Genomic DNA, 18,580 nt, shown 5'->3' on the forward strand with positions numbered 1-18,580 from the left:
CAAAAAATAGTAATTAATGGCATTGTCTGAAACATATTGGGGCGGGGAAGGTTGGTGCTGGAATTTACGACTTTCAAATACTTCCGTGAACGTCTCTCCGCCGCCATGTTGTCCCCTCCTCTATCGACCGCCTTGTCCCCTCCCTCCTCTCAGTCTTTTTACCTCACTTGTCCGACGCGGCGGTGAAGTGCAGACCCAGAATTTGCTTTTCTGTGGGGGGGGAAAGGCAGACGTCATTCTAGCCACCCAAGGAGCGTGCGTTCAGAGAACACTTTGACTGAGAACCGAGACATTTCATCGGCCTTACGTCGTCGTCGTCGTCGCTATACAAGCTCAGTATGGATCCAATGACTCAGTCCGCCCAGATATCATCGTCACAAGGCTTCGCAGATGGACAAAATTCTGCTTCGAAAGAATCAAAGCCAACCGGTAAGGAAACATCCGATGTTGTATTTAGGTACCCAATAATTTTTGTCTTGTTAATCAGTCTATATTGTTTGACTTATGAATGTGTTGTTATCGTCGAGCCATTGCGCCTTTATTTTTGTCCATTGTTGAGCAGTGCGTGGTCATTGTATAGCTTTCATTCTGTGACATATTTGACAAAATACTATAAGAAGGTGTCATTATTCACTCGAATTATGTTTGAATGTTGTCAATGAATGTTAATATTTGCAACAATGTAGGCCAGCAGCTTGCACGCAGTTCACTTAATTAGCCCAACCGTAATGCTCATAATAGCAGCGACTCAGAAATATAATATCGTCCGTCCAATCAATATTCACATTTTTATGACATGTTTATTTTGGGCGTGGGCCTAATTGAACAGTGTGTAAGAGTACCTGTAGGAATGTTAATGTTTTGTGGCTGCTTTTAGTGTAGGATGATCTGCACTGCAGATGAATTACAGGGCAAGTGCCAATAAAGGCAGCATCTCTTAAAGGCACAGCTCTGTATTTTGTCATGAGTGATGACAACCCCACAGCAAGACCTGTCACTTAGAGGAATGTCATTTATCTTTCATCTCGTTTTCAGGTTACATAATTTCACAAAGATTAATTATAAGAAAATATGACTGTTCTTGATTAGCGGCCTAATATTTTTTAGGGAGTGGCAGATTCCAATCTATGGTGGTTGTTTTTTTGAAACCCTAAATAACCAATTCAAAATGTGGTTATGGATTTCTGTTACACTAGCGCGGGTGTGGCATGTCATGCCTTTATTATAGCTCAAATTGGTCTTTTTGGTGAGAATTTAGGAATGGGTCCATCTTTAGGGCATTTACTACAACTTGGGATGACAAAAACAAAATGCACCATGTTCATTTAAGTTTGTCTAATTTTGTTTAGTTATGTGAAAATTTAAGGTGAATTAATGTCTATTATTCCCTCACCTTGATGGCCAAGTATCAGGTACAGTATTCCCTTACTTGTAATATGATCCTCCCTTACAAGCAGCTGCCATCCTTCACGACTCAGCTGTTCCATGATGGGGCAAGGGGGGGGGTAACCATGCTATCACAATCTATTATTTTCATATTAGTAGCAAAGTGTCTATTTGTTAACTGCTGTACCATTTTGTTTGTTCTTAAATGCTTCTGAGTGACGGCTTTAAATTAAGGACAGCTGACCGAACAAAGCAATGCTGTTGGAACACGGATGAATGAGTCACCTCAAAACACAGCTTTTTAAGACCCTCCCTCACATTCTCATGGGGGATTATTCCCTAATGTGTACAGTACAGCCTTTCATGTCATTTAGACCATATTTAATAATAGAGTACTAAGAAACGATCCCCATTCCAACACTTCAAGACTGCTTTTTTGCATACTTATTTCATTTCTTTAATATGATACATCAGTAGTTTTGTGAACACGAACAAGTTAATTTGACTGGAAGTGGCCACTGATGAACGACGCCAGTCACAGAGGAAGTGGCACACTTTAAAAATGAGGACCTCAATTATCCAACTGCTTTGCATCATCAGAGGAAGTTTGACACAAATTGCATGTTTTATCAGACTCTGCGCAATCTCAGGAGAAAACTGCTCACACACACTGTTTTCTTTTTGAAAAATGTGAAAGCTTTTATATGGTTTGCACAGAGTTGTCCAAAATCTGGCTCAGTAGGCCATATCACAGCTCTTATTTATCGCTGTATTGTCAAAATGGAAAGAAACACGGCCCACGGTGTTTGACTGGGAGTAGGGTCTGAGCTTTGCCATGTAACACCACAACTGTTGATCTCATGTGAGTTTTAATCAAATTATGCTTTTTGCGCTGATCAATATAGACAGAGTTCTAGAACATGGAGTTCCTTCAGCCTCATGCTGTTCATACTTGGCATGTAATACTTCTCCGACCTGCTTGGATCACTTAACTGAGGTCATGGAAGCAGTCAAAGAGCCCACAGGAGGAGATGCTAACAAGTCCATAGCAGGAGCACCAATCGCTATTGAAGTAGACTTTATTTAGCTGCTGTTCCATTTTTACACTTCACGTCGCAGTGAATAGTGAGAGTGAAGGTGTGGTGTCTGAAAGCGTGTAAACTGCTTCGTGAAGTCAAGACAAGGAATGCTGCTCCACCAGGGTGACCCAACCCCAACCTGCAAATCCTGTACTACACCTACATGCCACACACCCTTGAGTCAATGTGACACACATGCACACACGCACACACACACGACTCCTTGAATTCCTTACGCTTATAGAACGGGCAACCTGACTCGGCACAAAATCCTGAGTAGAAAACCAAAAGAAAACACCCCCCACCCCACCCGTCCCCTTGCAACATACAAGCATCCTTGAGCATCCAGTCAGATTTAGCTTTGCTTTTTTCCATTTGTCTTCAGATATTTAGCATTCTTTAGAAATATAATAAAATAATAACATTTTTAATTTGCAGAGATCTGCATAGTCTTTATTTTATTGTAGACTAGATGTTTAAAGTTATCTAAGCTGCAGCACAGGAAAGGTAGTTTACGTAATATTGCTGTGTCATGCATTGCATCTCAACACAGAATAAAGACAATAGTGTTGTAAATTGTCTATTTTTCTGATGGCGGAATGTGCATGGTAAATGTAAGCATGTAAGCAATGATAGCTTTGTGTAGCATATAAAGTCCAATAAGTAAGTTGATGTAAGTCATTAATTTGAATGCCTTGTCATACAGTACAGTGAACAGGGGTTCATTTTTCTTCTGTCCTCTGTTGTTTTTATTTTTTATTTTTTTCCAGATTCCTTTCTTTCCTCTTCGCCCGTATCTCTCATTCAGTCTTCACAAGGCAAGTGTTTGCTCCTCTTAATGTTGCTTGCCTGCTTTCATTCTTCTTTTTCTCTTCTCTCATCGGCTCGCTTTGCTCTACTGCTCCTCTCCATACCTTTTTCCTGGTGGACATCTCTTTTTCCTCAAAGTCCAGTAGAACTACGTATTATGTCCGTTCAGCTCAGCTATTATGTCCCGGGCCTCTTCCCAAGAACCTCATCATGAAATTCTTGCCACAGTCACAAGTTTGAGCCCGTTATGAAAAGACAACCAACCATGTGACACGCAAATTCGGTCCAATTTTTCCTCGCACCAACATATGATCACATGAATTGGAACCTTGTCTTTAATACCAAAGACAGACGTGTGGGCCTCTGCAGCTGCTGGTAGTCTGATCTGTTTCAGTCTTTATCGCCTGCGAGTGAGCATTATTGAGGTCAGCCGCACCGACTGCAGGTTTGAGATAATCCCAAGATTGCCACCTTATTTTAAGAAAGCAAGAGAAGTTCACGTTCTATGAGCAGTGGTAGGAACCTAAAAATGGATCAAGTTGGTGTCCTGTGGGGAACTTGATTGGTCCCACCTTCCTCGTGACCCAGTATCTAAACCCCCCCATCATCAGACCCAGCAGCAAAGGCGCCCAAGGGGAAGAAGAGCGTCACTGGAGCTATCAGCCACTGTCCAATGGCTGACCACTGGTTAGCTGCTTGTGACTTGGTGCATGTTATACATCTTTGCTTCTGTCATTAAGATGGAATTAAGTTTTTTTCCCATTTTTCTTTTGCTTCTATTCATAGATTAGTGCTGTGGTTAGTTATGCTAAAATAGATTATATAATTCCTGTAACACAAGCACACCAAGGTTTCACTTCATGGTAAAGCAGGTTTGTGTTAACTTGAATAAGAAGGCTTCAGCAGAGACCATCAAAGCAACTGATAATATAATATTTTATCTAAATAATGCCACAATATCAGTTCAGTTAGTTGTTTGTCAAGAATTTGTTAGATTATGTGGAATTGGTGGATAGATTGATTTGATGTCTCAAAGGGATAGTTTGGATTTGTTGACATGAAGTTGTATGACATCTCCACCAGCAGTGTGATGCACCAAAGGTGACATTTCCGTCACTTTGCCCTGTGGGCTGAGTTCTGGTCGGGTTTTTGGCATTTAAGAAAGTAGTTCCGGCTTGTTGGTGGGGTCACTTAAAGCGTTTTGTTTCTCAACACAATATACTGTACCTTCCAGAGGTATACATTTGCATTAAAAAAAACATTTTCCTAACAATCACTTGTACAGTGAAGAAAATAAGTATTTGAACACCCTGCTATTTTGCTATTTCTCCCACTTAGAAATCATGGAGGGGTCTGAAATTTTCATCGTAGGTGCATGTCCACTGTGAGAGAGATAAACTAAAAAGAAAAATCCAGAAATCACAATGCATGATTTTTTAACAATTTATTTGTGTGATACAGCTGCAAATAAGTATTTGAACACCTGTGTATCATCTAGAATTCTGACCCTGAAAGACCTGTTAGTCTGCCCATTAGAAGTCCACCTGCACTCCATGTATCATCCTGAATCAGATGCACCTGTTTGAGGTCGTTAGCGGCATAAAGACACCTGTCCACCCCATACAATCAGTAAGACTTTAACTTGTAACATGGCGAAGACCAAAGAGCTGTCCAAAGACACCAGAGACAAAATTGTACACCTCCACAAGGCTGGAAAGGGCTACGGAGCAATTACCAAGCAGCTTGGTGAAAAAAGGTCCACTGTTGGAGCTATCATTAGAAAATGGAAGAAGCTAAACATGACGGTCAATCTCAATCGGAGTGGAGCCCCATGCAAGATATCACCTCGTGGGGTCTCAATGATTCTAAGAAAGGTGAGGAATCAGCCCAGAACTACACGACAGGACTTGGTCAATGACCTGAAAAGAGCTGGGACCACCGTTTCCAAGGTTACTGTAGGTAATACACTAAGACGTCATGATGTGAAATCATGCATGGCACGAAAGGTTCCCCTGCTTAAACCAGCACATGTCAAGGCCCGTCTTAAGTTTGCATATGACCATTTGGATGATACAGAGGAGTCATGGGAGAAAGTTTTATGGTCAGATGAGACCAAAATAGAACTTTTTGGTCATAATTCCAATAAGCGTGTTTGGAGGAAGAAGAATGAAGAGTACAATCCGAAGAACACCATCCCTACTGTGAAGCATGGGGGTGGTAGCATCATGCTTTGGGGGTGTTTTTCTGCACATGGGACAGGACGAGTGCACTGCATTAAAGAGAGGATGACTGGGGCCGTGTATTGTGAGATTTTGGGGAACAACCTCCTTCCCTCTGTCAGAGCATTGAAGATGGGTCGTGGCTGGGTCTTCCAACACGACAACGACCCGAAGCACACAGCCAGGAAAACCAAGGAGTGGCTCCGTAAGAAGCATATCAAGGTTCTAGCATGGCCCAGCCAGTCTCCAGACCTGAACCCAATCGAAAATCTTTGGAGGGAGCTCAAACTCCGTGTTTCTCAGCGACAGCCCAGAAACCTGACTGATCTAGAGAAGATCTGTGTGGAGGAGTGGGCCAAGATCCCTCCTGCAGTGTGTGCAAACCTGGTGAAAAACTACAGGAAACGTTTGACCTCTGTAATAGCAAACAAAGGCTACTGTACCAAATATTAACATTCATTTTCTCAGGTGTTCAAATACTTATTTGCAGCTGTATCACACAAATAAATTGTTAAAAAATCATGCATTGTGATTTCTGGATTTTTCTTTTTAGTTTATTTCTCTCACAGTGGACATGCACCTACGATGAAAATTTCAGACCCCTCCATGATTTCTAAGTGGGAGAAATAGCAAAATAGCAGGGTGTTCAAATACTTATTTTCTTCACTGTAGTTATTTTTCGCTCCCTTTTTAATACTGCACGCTGCCGCTTGTGGTGTATGTGTTCCGCAGTGCGGATGAAGACCGCTGTGACACAAGAGAGTTAAGGTGCGAACTAGGCTAGAGTTGTATTGTCAAAAAAGAAAATACCTAATTAAAAAAAATGTTGCAGACTTATAATTTTCTGGGCTGTAACAGCCCAAGAATGTGTCTGATTTGATTTTCTGTCACGGACATTACTATCAGAAAACTTTGGTTTCTTGCCATATGTGGGAGCCAAAGTTGCCAGGATGAAACGGCTTTGTGTGAAGTGGAGGGGAGCATTATCTTCTACACAGCCAACACAGAGGAAGAAACATGTTTGGAAGAGTTCTACTCCTCTAGCACCCCAGGTAAGAACTAGCTATACTAGCTAACGAGATGCCTGTTATTATGTGATATGTGGAAGTGACATTGCCTCTACATTTCTTAGTATGCTTCTGGTCTGTATTGTTAGCTGTATGTTTCTATTAAAAAAAACTAGACAGAGATGTTTACCATTGTTTGCAAATCAGTCAAAATAACGTGTTGCATAGACATTAATTTTTACCTTTATAGCATGTGATGGAAAGGTGCGCAACAGTTGACAGTTGTCGGCAGCATGCAGTAATACAAATGGAGAGAAACTAGCACTGAGCAATTGTGAGGTTTTGTTTTGTGCAAAATGTCTTGCACTTTTGAACTCATATTGTTTTATGAAGCTAAGCACTTTAGTTAAGTGACCCCACAAACTCGCTGGAACTACTTTCTTAGACACTAAAAAACAACCAGAACTCTGCTCATGGGACGAAGTGGAGGAAAAGACCAAAATCCAAGCTATCCTTTTTTAAAGCAACTGAGGCAAAATGGAGTGCAGCAGAGGTGCTGTTAAGATGCATCCATACTATAGTCAACAATATTCTCCTCGGTAATGCCAGCAATGAAACAGTAATTAAAAACATTTAAGGACATATTCTCCCATCCCAAATATAAAAATTAATTTTGCATGTTCAAGTAAATTTGTGAAATGCCCATCATGAAGTAATTTCTGTCAACTCAACAAACATATTTAAAAATGGTTATCATTCATCCCAAAATGTTGGACTGTCCATTTTGAAGCATCCACTATTTATTTAAAAATGATCCAGTGCCTTTGCTGTACCTCAAAAGTAATTGGATAAGCGCTTAATAAACGTAGGTGATTTGGTGTCTGCTGCTTCATGCCATCATTATGTTCACTGCAGCATTTGCTCCATCAAGAGCAAAAAAAAGGTAGATGGTCAGTCCAGTGTGGTCATGTAGCTCACATTCCAATGATGCAATGCATGAACGCTTGGGCTGCAGTACCAGTAAGGCCTCAATGATATCAATATTGCATGGGCGTTTAGGTGATACGTGTGACCTCCCCTACTTGTTGTTCTTCTTTGCTGTCGTTCTCCATGCGTGTCTATGCAGACAAAAAGCTGGCGCTGGGTTCCAACAAGCCCTGTCAAGGGGTAGCGACATCCCTACGCTTTTCTTCCCAACCTACTTCTTTTTCCCCCGATAATCACGGAAGTGACGCACAGCCAGAGTCTCCAATAAAGATGTCCCCTGTTTCGGAACGCATCAAAGCTCTGGAAGCTCTTGCGGCCAAAAAGGAGACTGATTTTCGAAGCAATGGTTCCTCGCACTTTAAAGATCGGCACCATGACAAATCTCCCTCTGACACTGCTGGGTTTCAGAAGTTCTGCACAGAGAGAAATGTACCAGTTGTCCAAGCGAAAAGAGGCTCTACTGATCAGGATTCACCAGAATCCCCCTTTGAGGTTCTTGGAGATTTAAGACGAGTGAATGAATTTGAAGAAACAGAAGTATGGATGAAGGCTCATCTTCCGCCAGTGCCAGACTTGGATGTTGTAGGATTGGTTAAAGGCACCATCTCTTCAGATTTGAAGTCAAGTGACAAGTCAAGTCCTGATTGCCTTCCTCCTTTTGCTTGTGTCCCTGATCCTTTCATGGACTCTCCAAGTGGTCAACAACAGAAGGAAGATTTCACAGGTGATCCACCGAAACAGACAAGTGTTGACGAGCCAGACTTTGACCTTAACTTTCTACCAACCGCTTACATGTGGGTTCAACAGGACCAGGCAGAGGTCCAAGAGCCATCAAGGCAGGAGTCAATGCGTCCAGATGGCCCCGAAGCCAATCCAGATGCTGTGATTGACAAGAGGTCCACTTGGGATGAAGATCTGGAGCCAGCAGAGGCCAGGGAAGTGGACAGCTCAGGAGAGTCTGATGAAACTGTTATTGAAGATGGCTTCAACTCTGTTACTCCACCTCCAAAATCTGATTTTCAATCCAATGACACCACCTGTCCTGAAACCTCACCCCCTACCGAGGAAATGGTCATGCCCCCTGCGAGATCAGAGAGAAAACTAATGCAGGTTCCCACAATCAATGTGATTGAAACAGAGGAGCCAAACTGCAGCGATGATGAGATGGAATTTGAGGCAGAGGAAGAAGACTACGAGGTTGTCAATGAGGGTCCAAAAACTGCAGAACCAATTCAAGAGGACCACAATGAAGTACCTACCAGAAGGCCCCTTGAAACAGAATTCATGGAAGGCTATTCTCCTCCTTCCTCACCTGTAGACTCAGAAGATGAATATTCTCCCAAACAAAACGTAGTCAAATCTCCTCCTGATATCCATGAGGAACCAAATCCTGAAACATCAAAGACTATTTCCACATCTTCTTCAGATGTACACAAAGTTGTGGATTTACCTGATTTACCCGAGTGGTCAAATGAAGCAAAACAAAGCTTGGCTGAAGAAGACCGAACTGATTTTACTGGCCAGGAAAACCTCAACAACAAGACATTGGCTAGCTTCTCCAAAAGCTTCATGCGAGATGATACGTACGACGGCCAATCCTTTGACTATGACCCGTTGTCTCCCTTCTGTGAGCTCGAGATAACGCCAAAAGGTGCAAAAGATCGCTTTCTGGCTGACTCTTCTGAAGTTGATTCTGAACCCCAGGATGCATCACATCACGATGATGAGACAAACAAGTCAACCAGCCATCGCTTTTCGAATAATACCGCACGTGTCACAGACAACTGTGAAAGGCCCACTGAAGTGCAGCCGCATTCGAAAGTAACCGACCGATCGCTTTCCGAGCCCGTGGATAGCTTTGTGGAGTTCATGCGAGAATGCCTCAAATCAAAGGAGGGTGAAGAACCAGCCGACAATCGAGGTGTTCCTTCTGAGGAAGACTATGGTCCGCGATCCCCTCCCACAATGGTGATGGATTTTGAACAGGAACAACTCACCATCAGTGCTCTCAAACAGTTGGGCTGCAGTCAAGAGGAAGATGACCACGCTGCACTCACCCAACAATCTTGCGTTACCCCAGTCGCTAATGCTCCACATACCCAAAGCAACACACTCGGCTTTGACGGCTCGTACTCTGAGGAGGTTGAAGCCATCGACATATGGGTTGCAGAAGCCTATCATCTTGCAGAGCATGTCTTGACAGCAATACTAACCCACGTATCAGGTAATACTAATTCTCTTGGCTAGTTCCCAGAGCAATTTTCGCTGGCGGTCTCTTACATAAGTGTCTGGTGGAAACATATGTATCATAGAGAGATATCTTTTAAGTTAAGGTGATGTTCAGTCCGAATACCTGATGTACTTTAGACTCAATACACAAAAAACAAATCAGTAGTGTCCTTTGACAGATATTTGTACAAGGGTTTATATATGGCGTGCTTGTAGAGAACAATCAATCCTATTGTCATATTTCTGATTCAACTATCAACATAATACTTACATAAAATACAGTCTACATCAGTGTTTTTCAACCTTTTTTTGAGCCACGGCACGTTTTTTACATTGGAAAAATCTTGTGGCACACCACTAACCAAAAATGTTACAAAATGTCACCATGACATCACACATGCATCAATAAGTCTATCGGAGGAACAAGGTAGGTGTTGCCACACGGATCGATATTACATTGCTCTGCCAGTCTTTGCACCACAGACACTCAACAGTAGCCAGGTTTACATGACGAGTTTTTCTCTTTCCGAATGACCTTTCGGGAAAACAATGGTATCCATGGAAAGGAATATTCCAATCTCTTGTCTACATGCGCCATGAATATCAAACAGAATAGTCAATAGGGCATGCGCAGTAAAACGTAAACATCAACATCAAGTTTTTCTTTCACTTGTTGGAATAACTCCGTATTGCCAGTTTTTCGTCTGTCCAGTCTTGAAATTTAGTTTGAATCAAAAACAAAGTGCCGATTGCTGGCCAAATACATTCTACATGCTCAATTCCACGGTTTTTTTACTTTATCTTGATCAACTAAATCAACAGTCTAATATGGCCACAGCTGTTTGTATGCCTTACAGCTGACGTTCCCAATCACTGTTGATACTTCGCCCCCCCGTTCTAGTCAAATTTTAACAAGAACAAAGTACTAGTGGAAGGTACACTCTCTTCTGTGTGCAAACATGATCCCACGCCACAGTGACTGCAAAGGTGCTGGTATGCAGGCAGTCATTCCAACAACATATGCTGATCCAGCTACATGAGAACACTGCTGGACTTTGCCTTCTATGCTGGATAGTTTAATTTAAACGTTCTTGAGGTTTTGTGCTGGATTTGTGATCATGAACGGTCCCCTTAAGTTGTATGCTTGTGGTGTTTGAACACGCTATCTTTAAGTGTGTGTGTGTGTGTGTGTGTGTGTGTGTGTGTCCTTCAATTCCAAGTGTACTGTCAGTCTCTGTCATGCGTATAATTTGAGTATTTTTATACATTGAAATTGCTGGTGGTGACATGGACCGCTTAAAGAGCTATACAGTGAAAGCAGGCCACTGCACCAGAGCACAGACTAAAAAGTGGAGGTCGCAAAAAGACCTAATGAGTTGACTACAGATGCCTCCCTGCGGGTACCTGCCCCCGCAAAGCATGCCGGGAGTACAAACACAGTCCTTCAGTTACTGAGATGGGAATCGCCACCTATTTCTAAGCCTTGAGGTATTGCTATTTTCAATTTGACCTGTTTTGCATTTTATTAGTTTCTTTTCAAATCCGCTTATGCCTAAATGCAGGCCGCTGCAATGAACCAGGAGAAGTTTTACCGACGTGGTATGCGCTATTTACACAATCTCACTGTTGGCTTAGTGGTCTGAATGAGAAACAATAGAGCCCTCTTTGTTTCCCCTGTGAGGCCTTCCGACTGTGCTGCTGCTGCTGCCGCCGCCACTTTTCTCCTGAACATTTAATCTCTTTGGCATGATATGAATTATTAAGATGTTTCCTTTTCAGGACATTTATTTCAACATGGAATTATTTGCTTTTTTCAATTTGACTTCATAATAGCAGCAAGCAGACAAAACATTGGTAAGAAGAATGAAATAATTTCACGGCCCAGCATGATGGCAAGTTACTTGTGATGAAATAGGTTTCAATTTAGTGTGTTGTTGTCACTCTCCTTGAGGCGTGTAGCCCTTTATTTCCCTCATGCACACCACTCGCAGTTGGAGAGTGCCAACCTATTCTGACATTACGTAACGGCCTTGTATAGAGGCCATCGCTTCTGCATGCGCGATCGTCCACAGAACATGCATACAAACAGGAAAGGGGCATCCACTGCGGCGTGCCTTTCGGTCGTGTTTCTGGGCCCCCACTTGGCATTGAAACGTGCTTGTTCATGTCAAGGAGGTTAGCTTCTTTTATTTTTAGTTATTCAGATTATGTGGATGATGTCGTGTGGTGAGCACAACATGTAACCTTGTCCTCCACCTGTCCCCACAGTCAAGGATCTGATTCACTGGCGGGACCCGAAGAAGTCGGGCTTGGTGTTTGGCCTGTCCATGCTGCTGCTGCTGTCGCTGGCCGCCTTCAGCGTCATCAGCGTGGTGTCCTACCTGCTCCTGGCGCTCCTCTGTGTCACCATCACCTTCCGCATCTACAAATCTGTTGTCCAGGCCGTGCAGAAGTCCAGCGAGGGCCACCCCTTCAAGTAAGGCCCCCGATGATCAACATCCATTGTCCGTTTACATTCGCTACTTTGAAGCAGAGGCCTGCCGATAGCGCCGGGCTTCATGCCAAAGTCATTTCAGTGTAATATTGAAACAAGCAGTCGCCGTAGAATTTGTGTAGGTTTAGATGACATAGTCAGTGAAGCCAGCACTGGCGAGCTCCAAAGACTATCACGTTTCTCAATATTACACTTTGTTCCTGGCAATGCCTGCTGGGTGACATGACCTCCACCTCCAGGGCTTTTATTTATAGCAACCCTTCATGTGTCTACAGGGATTCTATTACGTTTGTAATACAGAACCCAAATCACAGTCTACAGCAACAAAATCCACTTAAATGGCACCATCCACAACCCTTATGTAGGACAACTACACACATCTTGCCCTTTTGTATGTGTTCTGCTAGCAGGAGGCAGCTAACAATGCATATGATGGGATTCACCTATTTCGACTATAAAATCCTCTTTTAATCGACTATAAAATCCTCTTTTAAAAAGCATTTTAATGTTAAAAATGTTAAACCTCAACAACCTTTATTATATGTATTATGTTCCTGCTGTAACCATGTAGTAACAGATATTTACAGCAGAGGCATTTAACCATTAATGGCCCGCATCAGCAGCACATTGTAAAAATCTAATCTTAAAACTAAAACAGTAATTTTACAAGACTATTTTCCAAATATTAAGAAAAGAGTCTAAAGAGGAAAAACATTGCAATATTATGAGGAAAATTGTCATGGTAGTGTTTTTTTTACACGTTGCTATATTATGAAAAAGCACAAAAATACACATTAAGGTGTAATTTTTGGCAAAGTAAGTTCCAGAACAAGTTATGAAATAGTCCACTTCGACTGGAAAATTCAGGATTTTTTTTTTACAAGAAATTAGGAAAAAAATAATCATATTTTAAAGAGGTAAAAAGCCCCAAATTTTACAACAACAAGCTCATAATATAATGACTAATTTTTAGTAGCATTGAGTCTATGGGGAAAAGTGAGAATACTATGGGAATAAAGTCAAAATACTATGAGAATAAAGTCATAAGAAAATTTACCAAGATTATTTAAGAGGAAAGTTGAAATATTGGTTTTCTTTTAAAAAAAAAAAAATGTAAAAATGGGGAACAAAGTTCAAACTTTTGCTACTACTAACCACGACACACCTTGTTGCTTATGCAACAAACCAGGAACAGCGGCGTGTAGCAATATATATAAACTCTTTATTGCCCGATCTGATATGATATTGGGGGGAGGAGACACAAGTATCTGATTATATCGGCCTGCATCTGAAATGTCCAAAATTGGTACTTGGATACCAGCAGTCCATTCCAGACTCCATTTATCCAGCAGCGGCCAGATGTTAAAAAATATGGCTGTCTTCCTAGTTGAATCTGATATGTGAGCTTTTGTCTATGCTCAACTAATAGTGAAGTTTATGTGTGCTGTTTTTTTTTTTTTTAAAGAACAGAACTAATTATTATCCTGACAAATTAACAAAAGGCTAAAACACTTGGATGAACACGGTAGTAGTGCAACAACAACACAGAAAGTAAGATAAACAAAACTGACACACAGTCTCTGTCAGAAAGTGGGCATATTACAAGCAAGGTCAACACAAAATAGGGGGAAAACAACTAATTGCCAAAACTCAGTTAGCAACCTAATTACTTAAAAGGAAGTTGGCATAACAGCATTACCTGTTTTAAATCATTCACTTGAAAGAAGATGCGCACACAAGTTGCTGTTCACTTTTTTTAGTCATCTTTAACCCTTTCAAAATGTCTCCACGCTTTGGATGATTTTTTTTTTTAAGTCGCTATGATGAGCCAATAAGTCATGTTGATGTTGAGGGTCCTGGCGATGTCGTTCCTCAGTCCTACCTCCTACAATAACGATTTACAGACTGTAAATGCTCTCATTGCTCTGCTTTTTTTTTTTTTTTACATTTCCTTATATATATATATATATATATATGCACACCTTAGAACACCACCTCATGATTTTGGATCAACATTTGCAATAAAATTGACTTTTAGTTCCAACTCCAAAAGCATTTCCCTTGTCTCTTTAATTTCCATTGTTTGCTCCACATGCCCCAACAAAAGCAGGGGTGTCCAAAATGCGTCCCAGAGGCCTTTTTTTAACATTTGGCAGGTTAGTAATGTTTTTATAACGAACCCTCACATGATGTCCATCTCCCTGCAGATCGCTCATAGATAAGGATGTCAGCATCCCCCCAGAGACTTTCCGCAAGCAGGTTGACGTCAGCCTGACCTACATCAACCGAGCCCTGAAGCAGATGAGCCGCCTCTTCCTGGTGGAGGACCTCGTGGACTCCCTAAAGGTGAAACGCTTTTCCAGGCTCTTCAGACTGCTCATAATGGAAGAGCACCGATGGTAGCAAAGCAAGAGATGGCTCCAATTAAAGGACAAACATCCATGGTGTTCCTGAAGTACTATTGATTTTGCTGTCCACTGATGTGATTTTCAAAATTTTAAAGCACATGGAGACGGGATTGAAACCCTAATAGTTAATTATTAGTCACACAATATCCCCGTTTGCTCGTCTTTGTGCAGCTGGCTGTGGTTATGTGGCTGCTGACCTACGTTGGCGCCGTCTTCAACGGCATCACCATCCTCATCCTCGGTAAGAGCCACAACAAGCTTTTCTATGTTTTTTGGACCACAATCTGGATGCTTTAAATTTGTGATCTAAAGGCCGACTTTTAAATGTTTTGCCCTAGTATGCTAAGGCAGGGGTCTCAAACTCAATTTACCTGGAGGGGCCACTGGAGCTAGGGTCTGACCTTTAACATGAACATTAATCAAACGTGATAATTTTTTCTGGGTACATGATACCATACAGCATCCATATCAAACTTGCGCGGGCCGCACTAACATTAAACTTTCATATCAAGGCGGGGGCCTCAAACTAGTGTCCTGCGGGCCACGCGTGTTTGAGACCCCTGTGCTAAGGAGTATGGAAATTGCAAATGCCATTACCACTGAATGCATCTTTAACCCAATTATATGAATCCAGTCTGGTCTAGCTCTACGTTATTTTAATTTCATTGAAAAATTGGCAACCGACTGTTTACACCAGTGGTCTGTCTGCACGCATAATTGATTCTATCACTTGCTCGAAACAGGAGGGTATGTTGCCCTGCACGCACTCACAAATCTCTTTGGCTTGTTTTCATGATACCATAACATCCATTAATAACTAAACAAATCCTTTAGAGACCCGTTATGTTGACATGAGTCCAGCAGTCCGAGGGGCATGGACTTAAATTTGACTTCCACTGTATATATATGTTTATATCATATGGCCTCGGTTTGTGTCTCTCTGCAGCTGACATCTTGCTCTTCGCTGTGCCGCCCATCTACGAGAAGAACAAGGTGAGTCTTATGTCTCACGCCATGATGATGATGATAATAATAATAATAATAATAAAAAGATGAGTCTTGAGTCAGGTGTGTGATGACATCAGCGGTGAGCTCACTTGGATGAGTCCAGTCTGCATCAGACACTGAAAGCTTTCTTGTATCCATCTTGTCGCTGTGGGCCCCGCCCCCACTGGGGGGGACATGAAGTCATTGCATGAAAACACCATTGCCAAATAGTGAGCCCTTGTTTTGTTCTCTCACTTGCAGACCCAAATTGATCAGTACATCGACCTGGCGCGTACCCAGATCAACACCACCATCGCCAAGTAAGTATCGTGACCACAACAGTATGGTCATGTGACCACTTTGACGTGCTCTTTTCATGAACGTTTTTTTTTTTTTTTTTCCCCAGGTTGCAAGAGAAACTCCCCGGCGCCGTGAAGCGCAGCAAAACTGAATGATCGACCCCTGTTAAAAGAAAGTCATCACCATAGACTTCCTACCCCTCCCCTCCCCTACTCAATCTACCCACCCCCCCAACCCCCCTCCGCTCCCATCACCCACCTTCAACCAATCACCATCTGTCTACACTGAACGTTAATCGCTAGAAACATCTGAGCTCCTCGATATTAAATGCCAAACTACTGCGCAGCTTCACTCGCAAGCATTCAAAAAGAAGTATGCCAGTGAGGAACGTGTCACCACGCCCACCCCCCACCCCCCCAAACCCCTCACCTCCTCCCTGTGGACATGGCCACGATAGAGGGTGGGCAAACGGAGGCGCGAGGGTCGAGTGAACTAGACTGAATCTATGACCTGGTTTCAAGGGTGCATGTTTGCGGCGCTTCAAAGCAAATGTCTGTACTAAAAAACCATCCAATTTCCCATGGAGGCTCGGCTCATCATGTAAGACGGAAAAAAGGAACAATGTTTATAGAAAGAAAGAAAAAAAAGAATATATGCATATTAACCTTGTAGGTGTCGTTGTGGCTATTCTCATCCTGCTCTCTCTGCTCTGCATAGTGTCCTCATTTTTAGAAGCAGGTCACGGGGGTTTGCTTGTAAAAGCTGCACGGGCAGCACTTCATGTGTGTGTGTGTGTTTAAAAGTTTCTGCAATGCACTGAACTTTTATTTTGGAAAAACCCAGCGAACAGGTTGAAATAAAAGCATTTGGAACACCGAGCCAGCTGTGATAATTTAGTCTAGTTCACTAACTTTTTTGCAGCGGACCAACCTCGCTGGTCGTGCATGTACTACGTACATAAGAGTACACGTAAAAGATTCAACTTACTGCTGTTACCGACAAGCGTAAATAGAGCTGAGTGTCATATTTAAGACACGAGTCAGGAGTGAATTCATGAAACTGGGGAAAGCCGTGACCTTGATTGTTAACGTTAATTATGTCTAACTATTTTTAAATGCTTTACAGCTAATTTTTTAGATGAATAGTTTATGTAGCTTTTTGAGTATGGAGGCTGTTTTCTAATGGTCATAAGCTTGGAAGAAGGTTCTCACCCTCATTATATGCTGGTTCAAATTCCCCACCTCCATTTCTAAGTTTGTGGGTTTTTTTTTTTTCATGACTCGTGATCGTTTCAGTGGTGTTTGTGTAGTTCTGTGTTAGCGCTGCAGCTAATACCGGAGGGAGCGTGATTGTTTCTGTTCATCAAGCTAGTCATGCAGCCACAGCCGGCTAATGACGGGACGAGTACTAATCAATACAGTCCAATGTGTCCCGACTACTATTACTTCTACTGCTAAGTGTTTTCACTGGTCCGACATTCCGTGCCATGCATGCCATCCTTGGTGTGTCGCCCCATTCCCACTCCCACTCCCCCCCCCTTCCACCTCACCATGCACGGTCTTTCATTCATACTTTTGGATGCTAGAGCCAAAATATGCAGAAATGAGGTGCATTTCAAGTTTGTGTCATCAACTTAGGGTATCAATTGGCATGATTATTGACGCTTTAGTTGCTCAAAAGCTTGCTGGCAAGGCTCGATTAGATGTCTACCATGCAGATTCATGGCTAGCTTTTTTTTTTTGAGAGTGTAATAATAATAATAATATAAACAGCACACACAAGCTATATAATGGATGACTCTTAACCAGTTTGCTCCAAGCATGTTGATTCCCTGTGTTCATTGGATTAGGGAGTGTGTGAGTGTGTGTGTGTGTGTGTGTGAGACAGGAGCATTGTCTTACTTTTTGTCTCCTGTTTGAGCCGTGTTGTTGCTTTTGACCCGTTTGTACCTAGATGTTCTCTAACATCAGCTCTGTTTTGTATTAGCTATGACTTTGGTTCGACTTTTTTTGGGACAAGTTGTTGCCAGAGAGAAAAAAAATCAAAAATATGTGGTCTCTGTACTGATGTCAAAGTGAAATTAATAAAAACACGTTAAAGGACTGTTCTCTTCTGTTTTGCTAAATGCAGCTCCGGGAAAAACATGATAGATTCCTAATATTGCATTGTTGCCCGAGGCGGATTCAAGAGAAGCATCCAGAAGAAAGGCAGTAATGGTGTTTGGGTGTGGTGGAGATTTCTTTTTAGAATTGACCAGCGTGCAAAATCCGTTAATTGTTGATGGTCACAGGCTGACTCGATATCACATTTGAAGTCAATGTGGTGTTACATAATTGGACCAAAGTCATAAATCATAAATGGTGCATTACAAAGATTGCATTTTCAGGATAGCAGTGCCTCCAGTCATTCATTTATTCATTTTGTACCGCTTTTTCCTCACGGGGGTCGCGGGGGTGCTGGAGCCTATCCCAGCTGTCTTTGGGCGATAGGCGGGGTACACTCTGGACTGGTCGCCAGCCAATCACAGGGCACATATAGACAAACAACCATTCACACTCACATTCATACCTATGGACAATTTGGAGTCACCAATTAACCTAGCATGTTTTTGGAATGTGGGAGGAAACCGGAGTACCCGGACAAAACCCACGCATGCACAGGGAGAACATGCAAA

General features: G+C 42.3%; 1 protein-coding gene across 3 annotated transcripts; it reads left to right on the forward strand.

Moving 5' to 3' along the window:
* Positions 1-127: 127 nt before the first annotated feature.
* Positions 128-18,009, forward strand: rtn3 (reticulon 3). Of its 3 annotated transcripts, XM_058067913.2 has the most exons (9): positions 128-429; positions 3,236-3,283; positions 7,628-9,712; positions 11,986-12,193; positions 14,419-14,557; positions 14,791-14,860; positions 15,566-15,612; positions 15,868-15,926; positions 16,013-18,009. In XM_058067913.2, the coding sequence occupies exons 1-9, from the start codon at positions 339-341 to the stop codon at positions 16,059-16,061; spliced, it is 2,796 nt and encodes a 931-aa protein (XP_057923896.2). In that variant the 5' UTR covers positions 128-338; the 3' UTR covers positions 16,062-18,009. The 3 variants fall into 3 exon arrangements, with proteins under 3 accessions (XP_057923896.2, XP_057923898.1, XP_057923900.1); XM_058067915.2 differs by lacking the exon at positions 7,628-9,712 and having other exon boundaries at positions 137-429; XM_058067917.2 differs by lacking the exons at positions 3,236-3,283; positions 7,628-9,712 and having other exon boundaries at positions 139-429.
* Positions 18,010-18,580: the final 571 nt, after the last annotated feature.

The sequence above is a fragment of the Doryrhamphus excisus genome, linkage group LG2, assembly GCF_037039965.1.
Source record: "Doryrhamphus excisus strain RoL-2023G ecotype Guam linkage group LG2, RoL_Dexc_Guam_v1.1, whole genome shotgun sequence".
NCBI lineage: Eukaryota > Metazoa > Chordata > Actinopteri > Syngnathiformes > Syngnathidae > Doryrhamphus > Doryrhamphus excisus.